General features: G+C 38.0%; 1 protein-coding gene across 1 annotated transcript in view; it reads left to right on the plus strand.

Annotated features, from left to right (window-relative positions):
* The first annotated feature begins 852 nt into the window (after positions 1 to 852).
* B3GNTL1 (UDP-GlcNAc:betaGal beta-1,3-N-acetylglucosaminyltransferase like 1) overlaps positions 853 to 26,805 on the plus strand; it is a 113,848-nt gene continuing 87,895 nt past the window's right edge. The window contains exons 1-5 of the mRNA XM_032706574.1: positions 853 to 942; positions 5,762 to 5,878; positions 5,996 to 6,095; positions 10,825 to 10,889; positions 19,569 to 19,634. Coding sequence (XP_032562465.1) covers positions 889 to 942; positions 5,762 to 5,878; positions 5,996 to 6,095; positions 10,825 to 10,889; positions 19,569 to 19,634 — 402 coding nt within the window. The 5' untranslated portion in view covers positions 853 to 888. The remainder of the gene's footprint in view (positions 943 to 5,761; positions 5,879 to 5,995; positions 6,096 to 10,824; positions 10,890 to 19,568; positions 19,635 to 26,805) is intronic.

Genomic DNA, 26,805 nt, shown 5'->3' on the forward strand with positions numbered 1-26,805 from the left:
TTATTGAGGAGTAAATAAATATGGTAAATAATATAAACGGCAGCATTTATTGAGGAGTAAATAAATACGGTAAATAATATAAATGGCAGCATTTATTGAGGAATAAATAAATACAGTAAATAATATAAACGGCAGCATTTATTGAGGAATAAATAAACATAATAAATAATATAAATGGCAGCATGTATTGATGAATAAATAAATACAATAAATAATATAAAGCTATAATAAATAAATAAGTTCAGAAATAAGATATGGAGCTCCACAGCCCCCAGAGCAGACTTTAGAGCCTGGGGCAGAGCAGCCTCGGGCCGGGGGTCCCTTCTAAGGCCAAGGGTCCCTTCCAAGGCCCAGGGTCCCTTCCAAGGCCAAGGGTTCCTTCCAAGGCCAAGAGTCCCTTCCAAGGCCAAGGGTTCCTTCCCATGCCAAGGGTCCCTTCCAAAGTCAAAGGTCCCTTTCAAAGCCAAGGGTCCCTTCCAAAGCTCAGGGTCCCTTCCAAGGCTAAGAGTCCCTTCCAAGGCCCAGGGTCCCTTCCAAGGCCAAGGGTTCCTTCCAAGGCCAAGAGTCCCTTCCAAGGCCAAGGGTCCCTTCCAAGGCCAAGGGTTCCTTCCCAAGCCAAGGGTCCCTTCCAAAGTCAAAGGTCCCTTTCAAAGCCAAGGGTCCCTTCCAAAGCTCAGGGTCCCTTCCAAGGCTAAGAGTCCCTTCCAAGGCCAAGTGTCCCTTCCAAAGCTCAGGGTCCCTTCCCAAGCCCAGGCTCCCTTCCCAAGCCAAGGGTCCCATCCCGGGCCGTGGCTCTCCCCGGGCCCTCCCGGCCGCGGGGGGCGCTGTCACTTCCGGCCGCTCCCGGCCCGTCTCTGTGGTTGTTCCTCCTCCTCGGCCCCGGGAGCGATGGCGGGGCCGGGGCCGGGCCCGGGGGAGACCCCCAAGCCCCCCGTGCAGGTGGTACGTGAGGGCCGGGGGCGGTGGGGCAGGGCCGGGGGTCCCCGGGTGAGGGGGCTCGGGAGGGGCCGGGGCTCCCCCCGGTCGGGGTCTGCGGCACCGCAGGCGGGGCACGGGGATGGGAGAGGGAGTGGGGAAATATTCCTGCAACGCTTCCTGCTTTGGTTATTCACCGCAACAAAATATCATATATATATATATATATATATATATAAAAATATATAAATATCTATAACTATATCACATATCTCTATATATATCTCTATCTCTTCTCTATGTCTCTATATAACAATATGTAAATATATATAGAAATACATATATAACTGTATGCAATATTGATTATTAAAGGGTATTACGAATTTTTTTTTAAAGTGCTGAACACAGCGTTTTGGATCAAGTGCAGGCTGGGGAGTTGCAAGTAAAAAATGTGGTTAGAGGACAGGTGGGAAAGTATGTTATTGATATATAATACTTCTAGATGTATATTAAAATATATGCTTGTATAGATATATATTTACCTATAATATATGTATATATCTATCTGTGTAGAGTTATTTACCTATAGAGAAATATCTATCTATATAGATATCTATATATCTATCTATAGATATCTATCTATATAGATATCTGTATATCTATATATAGATGTCTATCTATATAGATATCTATATATCTATATATAATATACATCTCTATCTATACATAATATATAGATATATCCATATAGAGATATCTATCTATATGTAATATAAGTAATATCTATATGTGTATCTCTATGTCTCTATATATCTACATGTATCCATATATAATAAAGATTAATTTTGCTGTTACATTTATTAAATTTATATGTATCTGTAGACAGTATGTAATAAAGATATATATAAAGATTAGTTTTGCTGTTAAATTTATTAAATATATACATATCTGTAGAAATGATATAATAAAGATATATAAAAGCATTTGTTTTGTTATTACAGTTATTAAAATTATACATATCTGTCAAAATTATATAATATAAAAAAATTATATATAAGTAAAGCATACACAAACATATGTCTATTGCATCTATTAAATTTATACACACACAGCTGATGGAGTTTGGCAACAATTTAAGGTTAGTCTGGCAAATGCCTGAAAAATAATAACATACAAATCAACAGGCAAGTAAAAATGATGAACAACATCACAGAGTCTCAGATCCTAAAGGCAGGTCAAAGTCTGTGGCCTGAAAGTCTCTCTGGGTTAATTCAAGTTAATTTAATTTAAAGTGTCCCATATATGAGGTTTGACAAAGCTGCTGTGTTTCCACCGACAGCCCTGAGTTTGGAAATACTTTGGAATAATGGCTCGCAGGAAAACTTCATTGAAAAATAGCAGTTACGACTTGTATACATTTTCAGCAGTGTTAAAATGCTTTTCCAAAGTTATTTTCCACCTTGAGATACGGGGGCAGGTAGGATCCTGCTTGAACTCAAAGTGGTTGAAACTCAAAGTTTTCCCTTTGGAGATGTTTGTCATCCAGATTCCTGGAGGGTGATGGTGGTGAGACCAAAACCATCACAAAACACAATTTCTGACAACGTTTTTTTTTTTTTATTTAAAGCCTCACCTTCCTCCTCTTCAGTTTTGTGACTGATGTTTTGTTTTTCAGTGGTCTAGCTGAGGGAGGGGAGGGAGTTTGGGGGCTGAGTGATACATTTGTGGACGAAGGGGGATTGAAACCCTTGCTGCCCATTTCACACTGGGTCATTTTTGCCATACAAAAATCACTTTGCAGCGAAGCCAAGAATTGTTCTTCAGCTCAGTGATAGCAAAACTACATGGCTAAAAATAGCCAAAATCACTTCAGATCTCACTGCAGAAGTTCAGGGAAACCCAGGCAGTGTCACAATGCTCAAATCCAGGTTTGATTCATAGCTCTGTCTTTTAAGAGTCACACTTGGCTCATAGGCCATGAAACTCCTCTGTTGATGCTGCTATAAATCAGTCCCAGCTAATGAAATGGTCATTCTGACTCAGTCAGATGATCTTATATCGATAAAAACACATTAGTTGTTTGCAATTTGTGTCCCAAACACTCGATTTGAGAGAGCTATACACATATTTCTGTAGTTCACTATTATGGTAGCAGTCTTCAAATATATGAAAAGAGAACTGGAATAAATCACCTGTGCTGGAATTGGGAATGCTGGCATAAGCTGCAGCAAAAGGACACTGGGTAAACTGTATTCTAGGTCTCCCTTATCCCTGCTTTTAGTGATTTCCTTAGCAAGGTTTGTATTTCTCCCTGGAAACGGGGTTTGTCAGCAGTGGTAGCACTGTAGTTGATCTTGTTTTGGGACAGAAGAAGCAGACAGAGTTTCTTGATGTTACTACCAGCTGGGATTTTTGCCATGAGAATGCAAAGTAAGTGAAATAGTGCCCTGGTTCGTGTTTTTCCCTCTTTAAATGATCCAGGGAGGTTGAAGTGTTGTGACACAGGAAGATAAAGGCCAATTTATGACTGCCCAGTTCAGCACAGGTGCCAACTGCAACACTTAAGCCAGAGTACAAATGTAGTAATGGACCGGGGAGAAATGAAAGTTTAGATTTTTGATTCATCCTTGGCTTAAAATAAACACAGAAAACCAGTGAGCTGAGCAGGAATGGTGGAACCTGAGGAAACTCCAGAGTACAACATCAGCAGTGCTCTGGGATGTTCATCATATTTCTGAGTGCAGTTATTTGTGTGGATTTGTTGTTTTTTTCAGGTTTTACACAGAGGTGTCATCAGCAGTTCAGCTCTGTACCTCAATTTGGCAGCTCTGCATGGTGGGCATAGTTCTGTGAAAGCAGAATTTGCTCTCAGTAATGTGTTCAGGAGCATAGTAATATATTATGTTATTATGTCAAGTTCAGAGCACCTCAGTGCCAGCAGGTGTTTATGGGTGTTTTATATGTTCTGTATATAAGTGCTGGGTTTTTCTGCTTTCAGTTCAAACTGAACAGGGAGGTCAAACATCATCTTGCTATTTTGCACTGCTGTTCTGACTTAAAACAGGAGTTCACTATGGAAAAAAAGCAAAGAAGTTCCAGTTCTCAAGCTCATTTGTGATGGTGTAGTCAAATTTTTACTGAGTGAATCAGAAAACAAAAAATAACTGATTTTTCTGGATGTACAAAATAGTAGCAAATTTATGTTGTCATTGAAAGAGTTGTGGAGCCCTTTTTTCCTGAATAAGTGTGTTAGATTCATTAATGTGTGTACCTTATTCATGAATGCATAAGGTTGTATTTTAATTGCCATCTTGACACAAAGGATATTAAAATCCTGAGTAAATTGAATATTAGTTTAGAATAGATTTGTGGCTATGTTGTATTCTCAAAGTACTAATCAGAGACAGTTCTGAAATAATCTTTTTTGTCTGTGTGTTATAATTATTGGGTAATCAATTTCTCTCTTTTTTTTCTTGTTTCTCCTTATTTTATTTATTTATCTCTCCAAAACACAAGTCAAAGGCCTGCTTTGCTTAAAATTTTAGAAAGTTTTCCTTCTACTTCTTTTAACTAGCCCTTTCACCTGCTACATCATCCTGCCAAAGATCGGGAGGTTCATTCATTTTAGACAGATTTACTATTTCATTCGGCGGTGAAATATTGTTAATTATTGTCCCATACATCCTGCTCTGTCCTACCTGTGCTCCTCAGTGTCTAAAAATCTGCCTACTAATATATTCATCTGTGTGTATCCACACGATTTACATGTGCTCACATGGCACTAAATCGTGAATAATTCAATTTCAGGATCCCTCCAGTATTTTGTTTCCTGAGGTTCTCGCCTGCTCACAATAGGGACTAATCCTCTCTTTCTTCCAACCATGTGTTTATGGTTACCCCACACAATAAGGAGTTTAAGTTCTGTTTCTAGGGACTTCTTGAAATGTCCCCTGAGACTTTTTATGAGTTACTTAGGCCCTTAAGTTCCTCATCTATCACCAATTTTAACAGGTACAGGCTTGGGCTCTCCCTTTACAAACATAGCCAGTGTATTACTGGGCTAATTCCTCAGCACTTGGAATTCTGTGAAAGGAATATGTTCTTTTTTTTTTTTTTCAGATCCTGACAGAATTTTGGGGGTTGTTGGCTTTTTTGGGGATAATTAGAACGGTGGGGAGTAACTGAACAGAGAAACCCCTCGTCTCTGATTTCTGACCAACTTTAAAATTTCTCAGGTTTTCCTGTTTTGTGTGCACGTCTGAACCAAGGGGCTGTAAGAGAAAAACCTGCAGTTGGGATGGCAGAGTATGGAACTACACCATACAGCAACTTCTGATGTGCTTAAGAGCACTTGTAGATTGAATAATTTTTAGAAATTTGACCAGAGCCCAAAGGTCCAGACTGCATATTAGAGCATCTCCAATTAGGTGGTATGTTTAAAGAAAAAGTAAATAATAATATATATATATATATATATATATGGAAGACAGAAGTAAAGAGTGTCTTAAGAAATGCAGGAAAACCATAAACAGGTTAGGATGGTGTTACTGATGGCTTTTTTTAGTGGATTTGGTTCAGTGGCCTCTCCTGTTTCATTGGACTTCTTCTATCTTGTAGAACTTTTAATTTTTAAAAAAAACTTCAATAGAGCAAAAAGCAAATCATATATTTATAATGAAAATAAAGGTTCTTTGCCTGCATGTTTTTAAGATGAGGGTTTTTTGGTGAAAGTTAGTTTCAGGAGGATCTGGCACTTCCCCTTTTTAATAAATGTTCTTATACTGTAAGTAAACAAAAATAGTGCTTACTGACATGCACGTGGATTTTTGTTTGGGTTTTTTTGTAGTCTGTCATCGTGCCTGTTCACAACAGTGAATGCTGGTTAGATGAATGCTTAAAGTCAGTTTGGGAACAAGATTTTGAAGGAACCCTGGAGCTGTCAATTTTTAATGATGCCAGTAAGGTACGTTTCAGACCTTCCTTAAAAGAGTGTCAAGTAAAAGCTGTCTCTGACAGGAATTTTTGGTTTAGTTCACCATGCCAACTAAAATAGCTGCATCTATGTCATTATTTTTTCTAGGATGGGTCAGCTGAAATAATTGAACAATGGAAGATCAAGCTGGAAGAAGTTGGGATTCCAGTAATCATTGGGAGTAATGATTCATCTGAACCTCGAGGTGGTATGTAGCTTAATAGAGATTTTGTGAGAATTAGATTTTTATTGCAGGCACCTTCTGGGTTTTAGTTTGAGAAGTGTCTTTGTAGCCATTTGCATTGCAATGGAAAAAAACCACGTTGTTTTCCAGAGCTCTCTCTTCAAAAACTCATTCCAATTTAGAACTTGGCCCTGTTGGTTTGGGATGTGTAGAATTTGTTTATATGTCCAGGAAAGAAGAACTTGGCTTAGCACTTGTGCTCTACTCTGCAAAAGAATTTTGTTTAATTGTAGTGTACACAATGTTGTTAATGCTTACAGTTTTACTGTGGCTTTCTGATATCTGATTTGTCTTCAGGAGATGGGTTTTAAGCAAAAAGAAATATAAGATTTCGCACGTGAAGATTTAAAAAGTGTATGCATTTCTTTCAGTCTTGTAAAATAGGCCTTGAAACAGAAAAAAAAATACATTTTTGATCCCTTTGATGATCAAATATAAACAGAGGTTTCAGAATAGTTTTGATTGAGCTAAAAGCTCTCACTAAACTCCTAAGTATTCACTCAGAGGGCTAACCCAGTATGTTTACTGAGCTGCCAGATACGTGTATGGTGTGATTCCCTGTTGATTTACATGCTCATGTGAATCATATTTACCCACTGCAGGAGATTACAAACAAATCTCTCCAAGAGATTTTCTTTTGCTTAATTTAGTTGGTTTATCTTTAGGGTTTTTTAGCACAAAAGCTTCCTAAAACATAAAATAGAAATACAAGCCTGTTGCTCTTTGAAGAAGCTGCTGTTGAGTGACATTGAAGTTGGAAGATCCTGTCTGTGGAGGAGAAGAGCAGGACAAAGCAGGAACAGTGTGCTCACATTTTGTAGGGGAGCTGTGGAACTAATGTTTCAGTCATTCTGGACTTTGTTGCAATGAGTAGACAGGTAGGAATTGTTATAAAACTGGTCCAAATTTGTGTCTTTCAAGTTATCTCGCTTAGAAGTCACTCTTTGGAAACACTGTAGTATCACAAGCAGGACAGTTTCTGCTTTTTAACTGAATGCCCTTTTTGTAAGTGGAGAGAAACCAAGGTTTATTAGAGTCTCTTCAAAATGATCCTCCTATGCAAAAGCCCAGTTCTGTTTCAGGAGGTTTAATTTTCATCCCCAGTCGAAACATGCAAATAAATTGGGAGTTTGGGCACTGAATTAATCTACAACCTGGTATAGGCCCTGGGCTTTATTTACTGTCATTTCTCTGACTGTAGACTTTACAGCTGGTTTTAAACAGTTGTCAGACCCAGCAATACTGAAGTAACACAGCGTAACTGTTACTATAAATATTTTTAGTATTTTAGTATCTCTAGCATGAACTGGTGTTGTTTTGACAGTGCAGCTCTTGCAATGTTAGCATTATTGGGCTGGTGATGAGAAAAGGCAGGCAGGGTTTGTAGAGGGAATTTTTCTCTTTTGGGCCACTGATACAGCTGGAATTGAGCAATGTCAAGAATTATTCGTATTCCTGGAAATTTGTCTTTTTTTCCCTCCCTCCACCGGGGGTGATCAATCTCCTTTCAAATCTCACTTCTCTTAGTAGTGGATGATCTAGAAGCTAAGAAGTTTGCAATTTCTCAAATCAAAGAATAACCCCAGAGGTTGTTAATTATGATACTTGGTTGGTTAGTAATGTTTTTGTTAATACTATCGTGTTGTGTAACATCTTTTCCATTTTTATAAACATTTTCTACGTCTAAAGTCTTGTTGCTTATATGCTGTATCAGTTGTGTATAAACTAGTTTTTAGTTTGCCAGAACACACGGGCACGATGCTCTGATAATAACTTATGTTAGAATTCTGACTTCAGTTCACCTTTGCACTTCAGGAAACTGAACCTAAAAATGAGTTCCTGTTGTGAATTCCAAGTCCATTGTGCCATTAGGGACATGTCAGGTTATATTTTGGCTTAACATGCATTTCTCAGCGTTGGTGTAGCTGCAACCTGAGCAGATCTTTAATTAGTTGGGGATGGGGGATGCAGCTGTGAGCATTGCTTTAAAGAATAGTATGAAATGCATAGTTGTGCTGAAAAAACAAAGCTCATTCATGTGGAAGTCACTCTCAGGCCACCATTAAAACAAAGACATCTTTCCTTCACAGTTGTTACATTTTAGGAGCAGGTTACTTGAAATCCATAGTATTTGTTTGCTTTCAGTGATTTACTTTTATTATGTTAAGGACTAGGTACAACTGTAAGGAGCCTTGCCTTTAAAAGAAGATGCTTTGGTACAGAAACAATGTCCTAGTCAGGCTTCACATCTTCAACTATTTACACAAGATTAGGATTTATTTCTGATTCTTTTCTAACATGTAAAAGAAAGGGGGGGGGGGAACCTAGAAAAAAAGAAAGGGTCACTTGCCTAAAAAAAGGAAACCTTTTTCTTTCCAAGAGTGAGGAATGTTAATATCTCACTGAGGCTTAAGTTTTTACGGCTGTAACCATGGTAACAGGCTCTTTTCACCAAGTAAGCAGGCCTTACAAAACTCAGAGACCTGGCACAAACATTTCATTTTGTTCAGTAGAGTAATATTAAAGATATTTTTTTTACTCATACCAAACATAGAATTTGTTGTGGCGAAGCAATTTTTAATACCTAGTTTCTTCTATGGAGATTTATATCTCCCTTATTAATAATTTAAGAAATATGTGTATTTTCTTCTCTCCTCTCTAAAAAATAGCTGGAAAGCTTCAGGATGGTTCTGTCTTAATCCGAGAAAGAAATATTTTCCAACTCTCTCTCATAACAAATACTAGATATTTCATGATTTTATTTCAAGTGGTTTATTTGAAAATGAGATCTGAAATATTTCAGGAAGTTCATAGAGTAAGATAGTTATCAAGTAAAAAATTGTCATCTTGTAGTTGCTTTTGAGTCTCCTTCACTTTTTTCCTTCAATTTTGGTTCTTTATCCTTCATTATTGTCAACTGAAGGTGGTTGAAATATTGGGGTATGGCAATGAAATTAATTGAAATGTAAGTACAGGCTGGTTTACACTTGGTAATTGCTGTAAACTATGAATTGTATGATGATACTGATTTGTTTGATGTTGGGCAAATTTTAATTCTGTCCTATTTTTCTGTCCTGTTCTTTTACCTCTTGCTTTAGTAGGGACCTCCTCAGTATTGGGGTTTTGCTGGCTTGGCATGTCCAGACCTGCTGAGTTGCAATCAGTTGTTTCCCACTAAAACTGCTGGTGCCAGGATTCAGCTCTGCTGTTGGGGCAGCTCCTGTCTTTGCCAGCTGCTTTTTCACTGCCAATAGGAAGGAGACTAAGAGTCACTGTATATGTGAGATTAGATATTCATATGTGTATAAAAGGTAGTGTGTAATTAAACTGTAAGATCATAAGTCCAAGAAATCCACGATGAAGAGACATTAAGTGAGGATTAAAGTACACAGGAGTAACAGAGTTATAAGGAAGAGCCTTTATTAGTAGTGTTCTGGTGGTAGTTGACATAATGTTCCTTGGAGGCAGCAAGAAATGCAGTCATAAGTCTTTTTCTGTACTTGGACAACTCAGCAAAATAGCCAAGGAGCACGTGCATTACAGCTCAGGGAACCTTTGAGCCCAGTTAAGTTTATTCCCTGAGCAAACTTAAACTTTATCACATAAAAAGAGTAGAGAATTAGAGAAGTCTGCATTTTTCAAATGCAAAATCTGAAACTTTGGGGATAATGTTAGTTAAAATTATTCTCCTCTGCTTCATGGTGGGATTTTTTTGGCTTTACATTTCCAGTTTTCCCATTAAAGAATAAAACTCCCATATTGTATTGTGTATCTTCACATCATTTGATTTGCAAGTCAGGGCACTCCTTTGCTGGATTCCCTGACTTGGTTCCATAAATACTTCAAAGCTGAAGTGTTACATATGTGACCAAGTGGAATTCATATAGAATTTTTCAGAATGATGCTGGATACAGTGTGGTCTTTTCATATAATGCTGCCCAGGAGAAGAATTCAGAATGTTCTTAGGTAGACCTTGTCTACCAGCAGAAATTATCCCAGGTAATCTCTCCTGCCTTGCAGATGTATTTCATGTTATGGTATAAATTAGCCAGCTTTGTGCTCCTTGTGTATATCTAATCAGTCCTGCTTTGGCTCCCCTCTGCATTGCAAAGGGCATTTAAATTTTTTGTGTTTGCAAACTTTATATTTAACAAGCATCACAGAACAGAACTTAATTTTTGAGTCCCTCTGAGGGCCTGTCCACCTGATGGGAAGAACAGCAGTTTCTGGATCTTTCTTTGCCTCTTTTATGATTTGATGGTATTTGTTATGACTTTAAAGATGAATGTTTATACAGCCAAGGGTTTTCAGCACCTGCTCTTTGCAGGGGATTGAACTAAGTTCCTTCCAACCCAAACCATTCTGGGATTCAATGATCTGAGGTTCTGGATGTGAAACCTAAACAGCTGGACTTCTCAAGATATGTATTACACATTATATCTTTATGGAGGGCCAGCAAAAGTATTCTAATTCTGCTTGATGGTAGAATGCTGATAATCACTCAGAGAAGAAGACTGAAGTAGGCATCCTATTTAAATATTTACAAAGTACCTTGTTTTAAATATGGAAGAATTGTGGACTTTCTGTGATACTGATTCTCGTATTTTCTTTCATCTGTTCCTGACAATAGTAAGATTTAAAAAAATACAGTGGTAAAAACTACCCCATAATTTTATCTTTGTTTTCTCAACAGTTGGATTTGCTAAAAATCAAGCAGTAATTCAGAGCTCAGGAGCCTATCTCTGCTTTCTGGATTCAGTAAGTTAACGCATTTTGTCTTTGTTGGTATAATTTTATTGGTTTTAATGTAGTTGTTAATTGTTTGATTTGCCTTAAAGGCAAGCTGTTTAAAGGTGTTTGGGTGTTAAATGTGCTGGTTACTATTTATAGCTCCAAAATTGTCTTCCAACCTGTAGAAAGCCTCACACCATTCTTTGATTATATCAGATTCCACAGGCTGGTGTGAGCAGGGCTGGGCCAGGTTGGTATTTAGGTGTTTTCAGGATTTTTCTTTCCCACATTCTACAGAAAATTGTATTGACCAGAAACGAAAAGCTAATCTGTGGCTTTTTGATGCAAAGCAGGAGAGGTCTCACCTTCCATCTTGAATGTTTTTCCCAGTCCTTTGTGAGATACCTTCTGTGGAGCCATTCAGCTCAATAACCCAGAGATAAGGATCGGGCTTGATGTGTTAAAATTCTGTGAATTATTCAGTATACTGTTGCAGGACGTGGTTAAGAGGTACTATATTTCTGCTGACCCAAGGAAATGCAGCTGAAATATCTTATACATTTGAAAAATTACATTTTGCAGGTGGTTTTCTTGGCCTTTATTCTTGCTTTTGTTTTTACTGTGCTCGGTGTGCCTTGTAAAATGTGTTTATTTGAATTTGTCCTCATTTAATAGTTTGTTGGTTTGGGGAGGGGGTGTTTGTTTGTTTTACAGAGTGTATTTCATGTAAATTTTTGTATATAAGTTTATGGAAGGTGAAGTTACTGGGGTTTGAAAAGGTCATTTTCACAGACACCAAAAAGTAAATATTTCCTATCCAGCACTGAGCATCAGCATCCATTTCATGAACAAAGTGTGCTGAGGAAAGAGGAGCACAAAAGCCACTGATGTGATTTTGGTCACCTGACTGGGCAGGTCATGGAAGAGTGGAGGGACCTCATAAATTATGCCAGGAAGTAATTGGAGTGATGCCAGTTGTGCTGAGGTGGATGAACTCAGGATCAAGTTCTTTTTACTTTACTTGGGCAGATAAAAAGCCAAGTGCCATTTTGTCTATACAAATGATTTAACTCTCCTGTGTTTGGAGTCAGTGAGGCTGTTTATATATCTAAAATGAAAAAAAACCCCAGATCTTATGATTTCCAAAGCTCAGGTATTCCAGGCTTGGACAGATCCCACATTGCAGGGGGCATTCCAGGCAGTCTGTATGAGTTACATATGTACTTATGTTGACTGAAATTAATTGAGTCCACATGTACATGAATGAGAAATTAATCTACCATTGTCTCATGGAGCTTCATATCTTCTATCTGAAAATAATTTACTGAGGCAAATTATAGGTTGGTCTTTCTTTTCAACCCAGACAGGTGTAATTGTTTGTAAATCACAAGCAGCAAGCTAGAGAATTAAATTCTCTAAATGAAATTAATTCATATTTTTACAGTAATATCTTCAGAATTCTACATTTGTTATTTACCATGCAGTGTACATCTTCATGCTGCTGTGTTGTTTCTGTTTGCTGGCTAACTATGCAGGAAAACAAAACATCAGGGAAAGAAATTACAACTACTAAGGAATATAACAGGTGATGATTTTGTATTTCTGCAATATTATAATTAGCATAAGCTTATATTTAATATCATTAAGATCTACTTGAGGTGAGTTGAGAATTTTATGACTTACAGTGTGGATAAGCTTGGGAGGAGTTACAAAGATTTTCTGTTCTGTGCACTTTTATTTCTGCTTCAAAACAGGCATTCTGAACTATCAGAAGCTTAATCTCGATACAAAAGAAATATCAAAATTAATGAATAATTTGCATTAATTAAATGCATTTTCTGCTGTCTGTCCCTGTGACTAGCATTTTTATTTGCTGAAAACAGATTGGAGGAAATAAAGTGACTGTGGAAACTGCTCCAAGTCTAAAAATTGCTCAATGTTTTGGCTGTAGCTGGTCAATGTTGTGTGATAAATGGTGAAACACAGATGTTGCCAGCTGTTTAACAACTCTGCTTCCACACACCACCTACCTTCTTCATTGCAGTCCCCAATCCAGTATCCAGCTCTCTAGGAAGGAATGCTGATATCAGCCCTCTGGAATGTGCTGCAGCAGTGCCAGGGAACTGACCTTCAGAAGTGCAGCCACAGCTTCAGGTTTGCTGTAGGTGGATGTGGAGAGAAACGGGGCTGGGAATGGGGATTTTGCATAAAGGTGGAGAAATACACGGTGGCTCTTTGTGCATTCCTCTGTCTTCTCGGAGTAAAAGGATGTAGGAACATATGTGGGAGCATCTTTGGAAGTACTGGCTCCACAGAGACTGTTTTGCTTGCCATTCCAGCTGGAGTCAAGCTGCTCGTGTTATGTCTCTCAACACAGATTTGTGAGGACAACAAACTGGGAAGAAATGTGGAAAAAAAAGGTTGCAGAGCTCAGAACTGTCAGAATTTGATCAGCCCGTTCTAGTATGAAGTGGCAGCTGTTTGACTAACAGCCATTGTGCAGTTTTTTTGCCATGGTTGTTCTTACAGATTTCACCTCTAAGCTACTGAGGCATTTTTTTTTCCCTGCTGGGAAAACAAGTAGAAAAATTGAAGATACTTCACAAACTTTTCATATTTAACATTTATAGTATCAGGAAATGAGAGCTAATTATGCAAAACATTTCAGTATTAGCTTTACTCTCCTAAAACTGTCTACAGTTATGACTTTATCTACCAGTTTCATTGTGCTGTAGCTATAATTTGTCAGTTCTCTGGGGTCATGCCATCTTTGTTAGAAGCATTTCCCCAGCAGAACTCTTACACTAAAAATTCTGTTTGCTGCTTTGAACTGCTGTTTTCTTAGACATTCACTTAAACATGCCTATACTTGTGTAAAACTGTAAAAGGAACATGCTTTCATTTCATCTTAATCATCTGTGGAGTTTCCAATTCTTTCAGGTTTAATCAGTGTGGTGTTGGGGATTGTTAAAGGAGAAATATAAAAATGTGTCCTTTTTTGACCTGCAGTATTTCAAAGCCAGTCATATTCACTTGAGTCCTTGACACGCTTGTTTTAATCTTTTGAAAGGCTCTGTTGGCAATGTATCACTATTCCAGAGATTCTCAGGCAGTTCAAAGATGTGACTCTAAACCGCTAAGAGCTGAAAATGCCACAGGGACACAGCTGAGTTTTGTTCACCAACAGTGAATCCAGGACCACTGGATTTGACATTCCCATGTTTAAGTGGCAGCTGCTGACCTGTGCCTTTCTGGTTGTGAGATTTGCTTGTGTGATTTAAGTTGGGAATGGTAATTTTTAAATTGCTGTGAAATTTCATGTGTTCCTTGAGTTTCAAGTTCAAACCCACTTCCTCGAGGGGCTGTTGATAAAGGTCTCGGAGGAAGGAGGTTGGACCTCAGTTAAATGTTTCAGCCTTCAAAATAGGATTCAGTTATAAACAGAGCTGCTTGGTTTTACTGTTTCCATAACCTGCTGGGTTTGAAAATGTGGATTTCTTTTTACTTGTCATTATATATATATGTATATTACAGGCATTAAGAAACTTTTAAAATATTCTCCCTTTCAAATGAACACCTGTATAGCTTAGGAAATGAAGCAATGATCAGACTTCATGTGTTTGGTTTCTGTTGTTAACATACCATTCCCTGAGAATTTCATCCTCTGATTTAAAAACTGAAATAAAGCTGTTACTCAAAGTGGATGTAGTGATGAACTCCATTACTAGAAGACCCTTTCTGTCCAGAAGAGTTGTCCATGTTTCTGAATCACTAATGAGCCCCAAAAAATCAAACTAGAAGTGCTCGAAGGCATCTTTGCTTTTATTGTTCTGTAAGGATGTGCTTGTACTAAAAATAGATTAAGTGCCCTTATCTGCTATGTGCAATGTTAATTTTCTGCCTCATAAATGAAGAAGCAAACCTTCTGGATTTGGTTGCCATAACATCTCTCTGTTTGGAGTGTTTGGAATTGACAGTGAGGATTTGACTCTTCTCTAAGTTTATTTTTTGCTTTGCTATGGAGCACCGTGTGAGTTACCTGCTTCCCTTGACTGCAAACACTCACACACTTTATTTTCAGTGGCCCAACTGTGAGAAAAATCAAAAGGTGAACTCCAATAACCACAGAAAAGCGAGATATGAAAAGGCATTGTCTGCATTTATTGAACAAATGCACCGAGGTGGGAGCTACTTTGAAAATGTTCTGACCAACTAGTAGTGATGCTGAATTAAAACATTCCATAAAAATATGGTGAGGCTCATAAGAACACCAGTATATCTTCCATGTTTGTTGCCATGCTCAAGAATAGAAAGGTGTTCAGTGCAGTCAGCTTCTTAAACTTTGAAGTGTTTTCTTTCTTGTCCCCTTCTTTCTCAGTTTAATTCAGGAGCAGAAACAGAAAAGTAGTATTTTTTTTCCTATGATCTTGCAAGTACTGACAGATCATTAGTCTCAGGTGACTCGTGGGTGCCATTAGAGTGCCTGATTTGATGAGTTTGATAGTGTGAGGCTGTTTTAAAAACCTGCCCCTGGAGAACTGCCTGGGATCAGGGTATTTGCTTTGGTAGAGCTGTTGACAGGCCAAGCTTTGGAGGTCCCAGACCTTTCATTTCCCTGGTTCAAGGAGTTGAACTGAACAATAGCAAAGAAAGATTTTCACTATGGTCTGAGCAGGTGCAGCACAAATGAATGACCATTTGATGGATTGAAAGACTTTGGAGATGCCATATTGTTGCTCAGTGAGTGAAACATTCCTCCTGGTGCTTCTACTGGTCGTGTTTTACATGTAATAACTGCAGCAGAAAGAAGGTGCTGTTATTATGGGGGTGGAGGGTATCAGATCTCAATTTTATTTTTTATTTTTTTGAGCAGCCGAACATGAAGGGAATTTGGAAAAGCCTGTGATGCTGAGTCTGTAACGTGAGCCTAAGAAAGCACTACAGTACTGAGCTACAATTAGTGTCTTATTTTTTGTGAACTTGCCCTTGGGTGCCAAAAGTGTATTTTACATTGAGCTGTATATTTTGTTTTACTTTCTGAAGTTCAGAACCCCCCACTTTTCAGGGAAAATCATGATGTTATCACTGTGGAGCTCAGTGTGGTGGAGGCAGCCCTGTTGAAGAGGCCAGTGAATGCTTGTCATTTGAATTAATCCAAATTGATTTAAGAAACCCATCCTGAAACAGCAACAGCTTCCTATAAATTCTGTGTTATTTTGGGTGCCTGGAGAAGTTTCTGTTTGTTGCTTTATTTCCTGCTGTGTACCTGTTTGGCCTTCTTTGCACTGCATGAATGAACATACTTAGGTGACAGCAAACCCATCTATTACCTGAGACTTTTCTAAATTTTTCTGCTAAGTTTGGTGAGTGAGGTTACTTGAAAAAAGATTTCTTTACAGGTTCATTCTTACTTAGCTACAGTATTGCAAGTATATGATTAGGGAAGGCTTGCATTTACCTAACATTTATTTTAAACCTGTTATTTCCATTCTTTCATTCTCTCTTCATCCTGTCTGCTGTATATCTGCTAGGGGACAATCATTAGAAACTTCCATGTAAACAGAGAAAATTGAATTTCAGTAGAAACTTCTGTTAAACTTCTGTTTTTTAAAATTACATATTCAGTGTAACTCCCTGCTGGCATTGTTATCTTCCCCACTCTCACCTAGGAGACAGAAACAAACTAAATAAACTTCCCTTTTTTGGCTACATTTGGATAGGCCCTTTTTTTTTCTGTCTGACATGACAGGAGTGAAAAATAATTTTGAAAGTGTTTGTCTAATTACTGAGGTTTTGTTCTCAGTTTTTAACCAAAATAAGACGACCAAACTCTAACTGTAGAAACCAAAGTCTGGCAACCTGTTTTCTGAATTCAATATCCTGAATACAACAAAATTGTATTTGTGATTGCATAATATACAGCTGGATAAAATACTTTTAACTTCTCAATTGTCCAGTATTACAGCTGCTAAAATTCCATAAACTCTTATCACTACAGCGCATGGTTGGGCCTCTCACTCCTACCAGTGGCCTCTGAAGTTGAAAAAAAAATTTAAAGTGCTTTTATTTTGTGGTACACTTGTTTTAATTTTACTCATTAGAATTTAATTTGGTTTTTAAACACTGGTCTCAAATATATCCACATCACTTAAGATGATTTTGCTAGAAATATATTCTGTTTTCCACTTTGGCCCAGTCATCAATAGTGAAGAATCTGTTGAAGGTGGATTTTGCAGCTGCCTTTCTTTCATAGTTGCCCAACCTGAGTCCAAGAATGACTGATGTGTCTCATTTTTATCTGGGATGTGACTTGTATTTTGTGCTGTTCTTCCTCATTGCCTGATTCCTGCATTATTTTATTTGAGATTATGCCTTTAAATATTATATTCTTTTTTCCCCCTTCTTTCTTTCTCCTTTCATGAACATGGAAGCAGCACAGAACAGTACATCAGTGCAGCAGATGTGTAAAGCTATTAATAAAAAAAAAAAGACAAAATTATAAAAAACCCCAAAGGTCATTCAGGATAAGAGTTCATAGAGTTTTCCAGCATTAGAGAACAAAGCTGTATTAATAAAAAGAGGCATTTTTGTGGTTCTAGTGCCCCCTCTTTAGCTGGAGTTTGCAGAACACTGATGCTCTCTGATAGCCTGAGACCCAGATCTGTCGATGTGTGTTTTGCCAACAGCACCAAAATGACACAGTTTTGTTAAGGGAACGAGGCCATTCCTGTCAAATTGTCCTCTGCTGAAAACATGACATTGAGCTGTTTGGTGAATGGGATATTTGAATTTGGTTTGAATACCTTCCACGCTGATTTAACATTTTTAAATCAAGATTATTTTTCACCTCTGTGTATGAGTTCTGTTAAATTTCTCTCTGGTGTGAGGGATCATAAACAGTGGAATCTTTTAGCACATATTTTGTATTTTGTAAGAGATTATAGTAACAGTGTTATAAGCATTGAAATTCCATACTTTTTGGTAGATTTCTTTTTCATTCTCTCTTTTTTTCACATTTAACAAGAAGACATATAAGAATCTTTAGTTACTTGTAAAGGAGCAAACAAGGCTCAGTTAAAAGTTATCTCCTATTGCTTATGTGCAAACCAGGTTTTAATTTACAAAAAAATCAGCTCTGTATTTGGCAATAGGATTATGGTTCTTCTGGGAAATAGAGTAAAGGTTTTATTGGAACATTTGTACAGGATAAGTACAGGAATTCTGGTGCCTTATTGATAAAGTGGATTAAATGGTAAATAATTCTGTTGTAGTTTTGATGTAAGTCATGTGCAGACATTGAGAAATCAGAAGGGTTTTTTCACTCCATTGGCTTTCAAAATCAGTAACAGCTGTCATACTTATTACTAAATATATCCTAAATACAGAAAAATGCTTTTGGCAATGTATTCCTTCCATCTTTTATAAACTTGGATGTGATAAGGGTCAGTTTTATTATTCATTTGTTTTATCTTTAACCTTGAATTGTATTAAATAGTTGGATCTACTTCTAAAACTTTTTTCATCATGAGTTGTTTTGATAAAACTATAGTGGCACCTTTATAGCAAGGTCATTCAACCCTTTAAGCTTGAGATATTTAAGCACCAATGTATGTTTTCGTTGCCATTGATTTGATGGAAAGTTTTATTGTGAAAGTTGTTGCAAATTCCATATTGGGGTTTTTGGCTTTAGTAGGAATTTCCTTAGAGTGACAAACTGTTAAAAGAGAGGCTGTTGAACAGGAAATCAGGACTCCTTTGAATCATGTTTGCCTGATAAAGTTATTTGGAAATATTTTGAGAAGAAATAGGCCATGTTAGCTTTCATCAGCATCTAAGAAAGTCTGATCCTTTAAAAGGGAGGAAATATGGCACCAAAATGAAAAACAATATAGTCAGAAACCTTAGGACGCTAAATTTAGGGAAGAGAATTTGGGCTAAAGTTTTTATAGACTGTAAAATCATGGTCTAGAAAGGATTTAATTCTGAACAGGAAATAATATGATTTTGAAAGGAATCTCTCCTAGCTGTCCAGGGAAGGTATGCAAGGTTACTAACTCTTCAGAAAGCAACCTTTCTGTATGTAAGTAAAATACATTTTTATGCTACAAGTGGAAGAAGTACTAACATGAAGTCAAAATCTAGGTGGTGTGTTTTAAAGCCAGTGCCAATGCTGATGCATTTTAAGAGTGTGGGTACTTTCCTTTTTTCCTTTTTCTCTAGAATTTTATCATTTCACAAATGCTAGTTTCTGTGCTTGTGATATATGACATATTTCTAGATCTAGACACCGAAGGCTTTTCATTGTCAATGAAACAAGGTACAGCCAGACTAAAGAGAACATTTCCTTGTATTGCTGAGGTGGCTCAAATCAAGGTTTTAATCAAGATTAGTTCCCTGTGCTGACACTGCCAGTGCTGCTCTGGGGGTTGTGCAAGAGTTGGTGAGTTTTTGAGAAATAAATGTGTGGGTGCTGTCGACGTGTGTTGAGATCCCAGCATCGTTGTCACATCATGGTTTTGATCACTTCCAGCTTGAGCAGCACTGAGTTTAATCCATGAAAAGTGTGAAGGCTCTTAATATCTGTTCCATTTGCATTTCTGACTGCAAGCCAGTAAAATGATGTTAATTTAGCAGCACATTCTGCTGTGTGTCAGTACTGTACTGTGACCCTTTTTATGTTCAGTAACAGTGTGCTATTTATTCCAGGATGATGTGATGATGCCACAGCGGGTTAGGCTGCAGCACCAAGTTGCCATTCAACACCCAAACAGTGTGAGTACTTTTTTCTTGTGTGTATTTGTGGGTTTTTCTTTTACAGAGTTCCGGATACATCTTTAAAAGGATATGAAAATTTCACAGTCGGGCTGGTGGAGGCAAAGCAATAACTAGTGTATTCTTTTCCTTTATTTTTAATCCTTGCACTGAATAGGAGCTTTGATTGAACTTCTCTTCTTCTTTTTATTTTCTCTGTTCAGAAAACCAGATCTCATTATAACAGTGACACTCTTTTGCAAAGGAATATACAGGTCTGTAATCTAAGGGAGAATGCTCTTTTTATGTAGCTTAAGTCATGTGAAAAGCTGCAAAGGATTGGCTACAGCTATGGTTTATCTGGTTTTAATATTTGAGAGACTGTAAACCATGGGGAATGTATGGGGTTTTATTACTGAAAAGTTGGCCTACAGTTCAGATGGTGTTTCTCCCTATGTCTGCCTGCAAAAGAAAACAGTATTAGAAGGCCATTCTTTATTCCTGTGAAATAAACTCTTGGAAACACTATGAGGTAGTTCTTCTCTGATCTATATGCTTTTGATTTTAAATGATTTTCTGTGATTAGAGTCAGTATTCGTTAGAGAGACTTTGTGTATATGCTCTTCTTACCTGAATATATATATAAATAATTTGTTAAGGCTCTAACTTTATTTCTCCATGTTATTGATATAGGTATTCGTTTATAAACTTGAAAAGCAAGTTTGTGTTCCTATCAGCCATTTTCAGCAAAATCAGCCTTATTGTTTGCACATCTCTGACATTTCCTCTTGTGAAAGTTATTTCAATGTGCAAGAGGTGTCTGGAAAGGGAAGGTCCATTGACTTGATCTGTCAAGTAGGTATTTCCTGCAGGTCTCTGAACAAAACAGACAGTTTTAGGATTATCACTGTCCGGGAATTAAACACCTTTTGAACTTTTCCTCCAAAACACTCTTGCTTCAAAGCAGGGATGATTGCAGTCATTTCAGCTGAGGAATGTTTGCCAAACAACCTGCTGCTCGGTGGTGGGCTGTGAACCTGCTCATCACACCACCTGCAGCAGGCTCTTCGAAATCTGATAATCCTTACGGTGTAATTTATTAAATTATAGTTTTGGTGCTGCCTGGGTAGCAGTTAACCTAATTCACATTATGAACATAATAAAATGATAAATCCAAAGTTGTTTTTGTTCTGATAGCGATCAGTTAATGTAATCCCACAGCCAAATGCCAAAAAAACCGGAGAGGCAAGTTGATCCAGTAAGCTTGTTTTATGGAAATTAGTTTCAAGAGCTATCCTATTTCTTGCTTATGTGGCATCTATAGCTGTATATGAAGACTTTTTTAAATTAGACTAAATTCAACTGAGCAGTTTGTAGTCTGCTTAGAACACGCTTCAACTGTTTTGTTTATAATCTGCCCAACAACATTCAGTGTGAACTATTAAATGACAATCAAACAAGTAATAAGGAGGGTCTGTTCTAAACAGCACTAACTTGTTATTCCCATGTTCTAAACTCACCTAAACTTGTGGTCCTGTTGCAGTACTTGTGGTGGGCTGGCCCTGGCTGGGCTCTCACTCCTCTCAGCAGGACGGGGTGGTGGGAGAAGACAAGATGGAAAAGACTGCAGGGTCAAGATAAAGGCAATTTAATAAAAGCAAAAGCAGAGGAATATCCCTTTGGTCAGTTTGGGTTGACTGTCCTGACCGTGTCCCCTCCCCAACCCCAGCCTGCTGGAGAGGGGGGAATGCTGGAGGGGCATCCCTGCTGTGGGAGCACTGCCCAGCAGGAGCCAGAGCAGCAGAGTGTTACCAACACTTCTCCAGTTACCAATGCACAGCACTGGCAGGGCTGTCGTGGGCAAAATTAACTCCATCTCTGCCAGACCCAGGACATTTTCCTTGTTGCAGATATAGAAATGTTTGTTATGCCTATGCAAGGTATAACCTGGCTTAATGTTGTATTTTGCAGAACTCTGATTCAAAGGCCTGAAGGAGAAAAGGAAGCATATCCAGCTCTTTCTAATGAGCAAATAGATTAGTTTGGTCAAGAGCCCCTCTAAAGTTGTGACAGAACTTTGAGAAAAGTTGATCTTCTGGTCACAAATCTACTGACCAATGTCAGGGTGGAATGGTGTTCTTAAAAGAATGATCTCTCTGCTGCCCTCAGAATAATTGTGCCATTCAGTTTTCTGGCCTTGGGAGATGGTTGGGTGTGTTAGAATGTTTTGTTCTGTATTTGAAGTTGTGGCCATAGCTTCAATCAGTCTGATAAGGCAGAGTAGGTGGAGGGGCAAAAAAAAGGCAAAAATAAAAGCAAAAAAAAAAAAAAAGCAGAAGCTTGAGAAATGTCCGTGAAGCAGTGAGCTTTTTTGGTTTGTTCCTGAAATTCTAATTTGCAGACTTGGACTTTCCACTGTTTTGCAACTTTTTCTGACCTGGATTTTTGACTTTATGTAATCTCAGTGTATTTTCAGAAATTTTATTCCTAATCCTGACACTGCTGATTGTTACTGAGAGTCAGATTTGAAGACTGAGCTCTAATATTAGAGGCTTCAGTCTACTGTGGTTACTGCTATAGATTTGCAGGTAGGAAAAGTCTCCAGCTTCCTCCACCAAGAGAAATCTCCCAGATCCAAACTAATCCCCGAGGTTCTTCCTCTTTTGTGTTACTCTTAAATGCAAATTGCCTTGCCCTGACTTGAAGCCTGGTTAATAAACAGCAGAACCAAAGGTATCAGATGCCTCTGGGATACTCCCCAAGGAGTTGTTCTTCAAGGAAACACGTGTCTCTATCTCTGAAAAAGCAAGAATCTTGTCCCCTGGTTCAGGTGCTGGAACATCACTGGGGGAACCCTGCAGCAGCCTGAACCTTTGTGCCTCATTTCCTCTGTCATAGGCTGACATAACTGTACTTTAAAGAGCAAAGTAATTTCTATTCTCTGAAGCTGCTCTTATCTGGAAGACCAAAAAAAAAAAAATCTTGTAGGGTGGAACTGTTTTGTCCTTGGTAAGTTTAGAGTGGAGGATTTGAGATCTCAAAAGACAAATGACTAATACATTGTGCTTTTTATTAAAAGCAGCTCTCCAGGATTGCTGTCATCCTGTCCTCTGGTGATTATTTCACATCATCTCCAAGTCCTGTTGACATGGATTCTATAAATAGAAACTCTCAGAAGGCACAAATTTTTGAGACTCTGAGTATTTACACTACAAATTCTGAAGTTCTGCTTAAGAAATATCCAGCTCAGTGTGAATCCCTGCTTTTAGCAGTTGGAAAACTTAGGGACATCATCCTGTCTATTGATAATGTAATGACTACCAACCTTTGGTGGTTTTGGACACTGTATTGTCTGCTGGGCGTGGTGTAACTTTATTCTTTCTCACCAGCATTTATTTGAGTATATTGTCCCCCACAATATGACTTTGCACATGAGCAGCATGTGGCTTCAAGTTTTTGTATCTTTCTTTCAGCAGAATTGCTGATAAAGTAGCTGAACTTTTCCTGACTGTCTCCCACCTCAATGAGGAAACAACAGCTGGAATCAGAATGTGGGCAGTGGAGATAAAAACATTATTTCCTTTTGTTTTCACTGGCTGAATAAGAGGTGAATCAGTACCAGTGTGACAAGGAACACCTTTCTTTTTGTTGTGAAATTACAGGCTCTGTCTCAAACCTGTAGGATACCTAGGCATGTGAGAGAAAACCGAATATTCCATTTGCATTTCTTCAATGAGAATTCTCACTATTTTGCATTTCTAAAGCAGATTTTTGGCATATTCTGCAGCTTGGGTTTGGAGCAAGAGTTGCAGTGCCTGAGGCCATTTTTATCTGTTGCAGTATCTGCCTGTGTGAGCCAACTGACTGAATTCTGCATATCTTTGATGGTTAATGTGACTCTAAGATAGATGATTGGAAGGAGTGCACTCCAACAAAGCCTGGCACTGGTGGCCACAGACCTGTTCACCTGCCTCTGGGAGAGCTGGAAACAAATATTGTGCAATGGGCAAATGAGTTGGAGAAATGAGCAAATGAAGGAGAGAAATGAGCTGGTCCTTTGTAGAAGGCACATTTGGGCCAAAGGTATTGGCTGTTTCTCTCCCACCCCTGCTGAACCTCACAAATTAACTACATTTAGAAATTAAAGTGGGGTTTTTTTTTCTCTTGGTCTGGAAGCACACTTTTAAAATTTATTTTGAAAGTCATAATCTAATAAAGTTTTTGAAGTGTCACTGTACCCTGTGCTGTTCTACTTGTCTGGACCTCTCACACATTTCTGTTACATGTTAGAAAGAAGAAAGACTATTTTTTTCCCCTCTCCCTGACTTGCTTTCCCTATTGCTTATTGAGCACCAGTTTGAATCATTTCACTCTTTTTCATGACTAAAATGATCAGATCCAGTTGATTCTTGATTATGTCAGTCCTTTTACCTTCCACCTTATGAATTTAAATCAATACCTGAAATTGCAAGTAAAGATTTCTTTCTAGTAGCCCCAGAAAAAGTATACAATGAAGTGAGTGGATTCCTTCTTGCACGTTTCATTAAAATACAGTTTCAGTGGTACATGAAGTAGATATGGAGATGGAACAGAACTTTTAAGATCAGCATTCTGAGTGTTTATATGGCTACTGTGATAATGAGATCTGATTTTAAAGATTGACAATTTCAACTGGTTTTGCATTGACAATACTCAGAGGTTTTTATAGGAATTAATCCATGAGAGCAGTTCTGGGGGAATGGCTTAACAAATATCGAGCTTTGTTTTGTTCCAAGTGCAAAAAGATTCATTGGCATTCTTACATCATCTCTCAGTTCCATAATTTAGATGTAGCTCTTGTCCCTGGAGGTGGGGAGGGAGGGAATTGTAGGTAGTCTGGACCAGTTCCCATACATTGTCTTGCACGTTGTCAGAGCAGTTCTTGCAGTCAGAGTGTGCACTGGATTATTTTGTACACAAAAGAGCACTGGATGTAAATAGTGTATTCCAAGTGATTTGTTTTGCTGAGTGGTTTAGACATTGTGTACCCAACCAGTGGAAAAAACATCCAGACAACTGATTCCATCTCATCCCAGGTGTGTAACTGCACATGTAGAAATGCCTGTGCTTTGCCATCCCTCATCTGCTGTCACAAAGAAGTGGTCAACAACATTGTTCTGTAGTCTGAGCCTTTATTCCTGAGGGATTTTATTACCTTTTCTCTACTTAAATTAGACAGTGTTTTAGTCTGGACTGCAGAAGCAGGTAAGTAGTGTCTTGTGTGTAATTTTGTGGTGTGAAAAGACAAAAAGCATGTTTGAAGTTTTATTAAACTGTCATTAAACATAAGTACATAATGTCAAGTATTACCTCTCTCTACCTCCATTTAAATTCCATCCTTACTGTGTGCAACAAGTTAAAGGTGGTTGGTGATCTTCCCTCGTTGGGTCTTACCCTCAAGTCCAGGTTTTACCAATCTCCCTTGGATTGTTTTGTCTTCCACTTGTGGCTTAGCAGATTTGATGTTGATGAACGGTTTCATTTGGACATGAAGTTGATTAAAATCTTCGTGGTGTAGAACTTAAATAATCTTTGTTTCTCCTGAGTTAATTTGCATCAGCTCTCCTTGTGAGTCCCTTACTCAGCATGTTTGAGACAGATCAGTGTGTGTTGCCCAGGCACGTCTCAGCCAGCACTGCCTCCAGAGTTTAGCTTTAATATAAGCATTAATTCATACAACAGCTATAAAAGAGAAATTAATTGAGTACTGTCATGTCTTGAATGATGAATAAATCAGATTTATTTGTGTAACCCTGTTAGTAGGAATTTGCTCCACTAAATGGGCCGAGGAGATCTGAAGAGGCTCTGGTCCATCTTTGGTATAGACAGAATGGAAAATGAGATTACATTCCTGAGGTGAATAAATGCAGTTGTTGATTGCCCAACATCAGTTAAGTTTTGATTTAGGAGAAAAAAAATGTCCAGAGAAAAATTTTCATGAACCAGTCTTAACTATTCTGGTCCGTAGAACTTTTTATACTCACTTCCCTTATACTGCACACTGTAATCAAAGTACCAACTCTTTAACATTTTTCTCCAGCTTGTGGAAAATGTAACTCCAAATTAAGGCTGTCCAGTATAGGTACTTCTAAAAATGTTTATAGTTATGACTTCAGGCAATTGTCATTATGTATTTTAATTTAAAAATTATTTGTAATATTTCAATAATCTCTTGGTATGGAGGGTAGAAACTAGAGCAGCAGTTGTGCAAAGGTTTTGTTCTGAAATGGTGACAGTGGAGTATGTTTAAGAGGAAAAATTATGATTCCTTTTCTTTCTCTACACTGAAGAATATGAACATTCTTTCTTTGACAATATGAGAGTATTTTTCATTAGTTGTGCCTTTCCATGTATATCACTGGAATTCTGCTGTGTCTTTGCTTTTTATTAGGCAGCTTCCTTAAAGATTCTTTTTAACTTGGTATTTCTGAAAAACCACAGTGCGTTTTCAAAGTCACAGTGTCAGTCTAAGTCTGTTCTACATTTAAGCAAATATCCCAAATGGGAAACATCCCAACTTACACCACTGGGTAATTAAATTTGTGTTTAATATGGCTTCCACATGCCAATAACCCCATCAAACGGTCGTGATTACTGGAGTTTGATATTCACGAATGTCTGATTGTAATACTTCCAGCATATTTAATTTTTTAAACTCTGTCTGAAGCATAAAATGTTTGAAAATCAAGATCCCCTCCTCCTTGTGCTCAGGCATTTTGCTCTGTTGATAACTATTATAATTGTACTTTGTGGAGCTCCAGACAGGAGAAATCATGTTTAAAATAGAAATAGTGCAAACACATTGCTCTTTTTGACTGTTCTTAAGCCTTATGTGAAGGACTGGTTCTGGAAGCATCTTGGCAGGATCTGAAGAGTTTATTTAATTCCAATTGCATGTGCACTTGCCTTAATACAGAGGTTGACTCTTTGGATCTTGTTTATCCCAGGGTGGCAGATTTTGAACGAGGGCTTCTGAGGCCTGGTGCTTTTTCCTGCCTGAGCTTGTTATCAATATATTGGCCTTACTCAAAAAGGACTTCTGAAACTCATTTAATTTGCTGTATTATCTACAGATTTACTGTAGTATCTTGAAGTTTTCCCAAAAGTGTCATATTCATATTTCATGATTTCACATCCTTTTAAATCTTCGTGT

The sequence above is a fragment of the Chiroxiphia lanceolata genome, chromosome 19 (assembly GCF_009829145.1).
Source record: "Chiroxiphia lanceolata isolate bChiLan1 chromosome 19, bChiLan1.pri, whole genome shotgun sequence".
NCBI classification, from domain to species: Eukaryota; Metazoa; Chordata; class Aves; order Passeriformes; family Pipridae; genus Chiroxiphia; species Chiroxiphia lanceolata.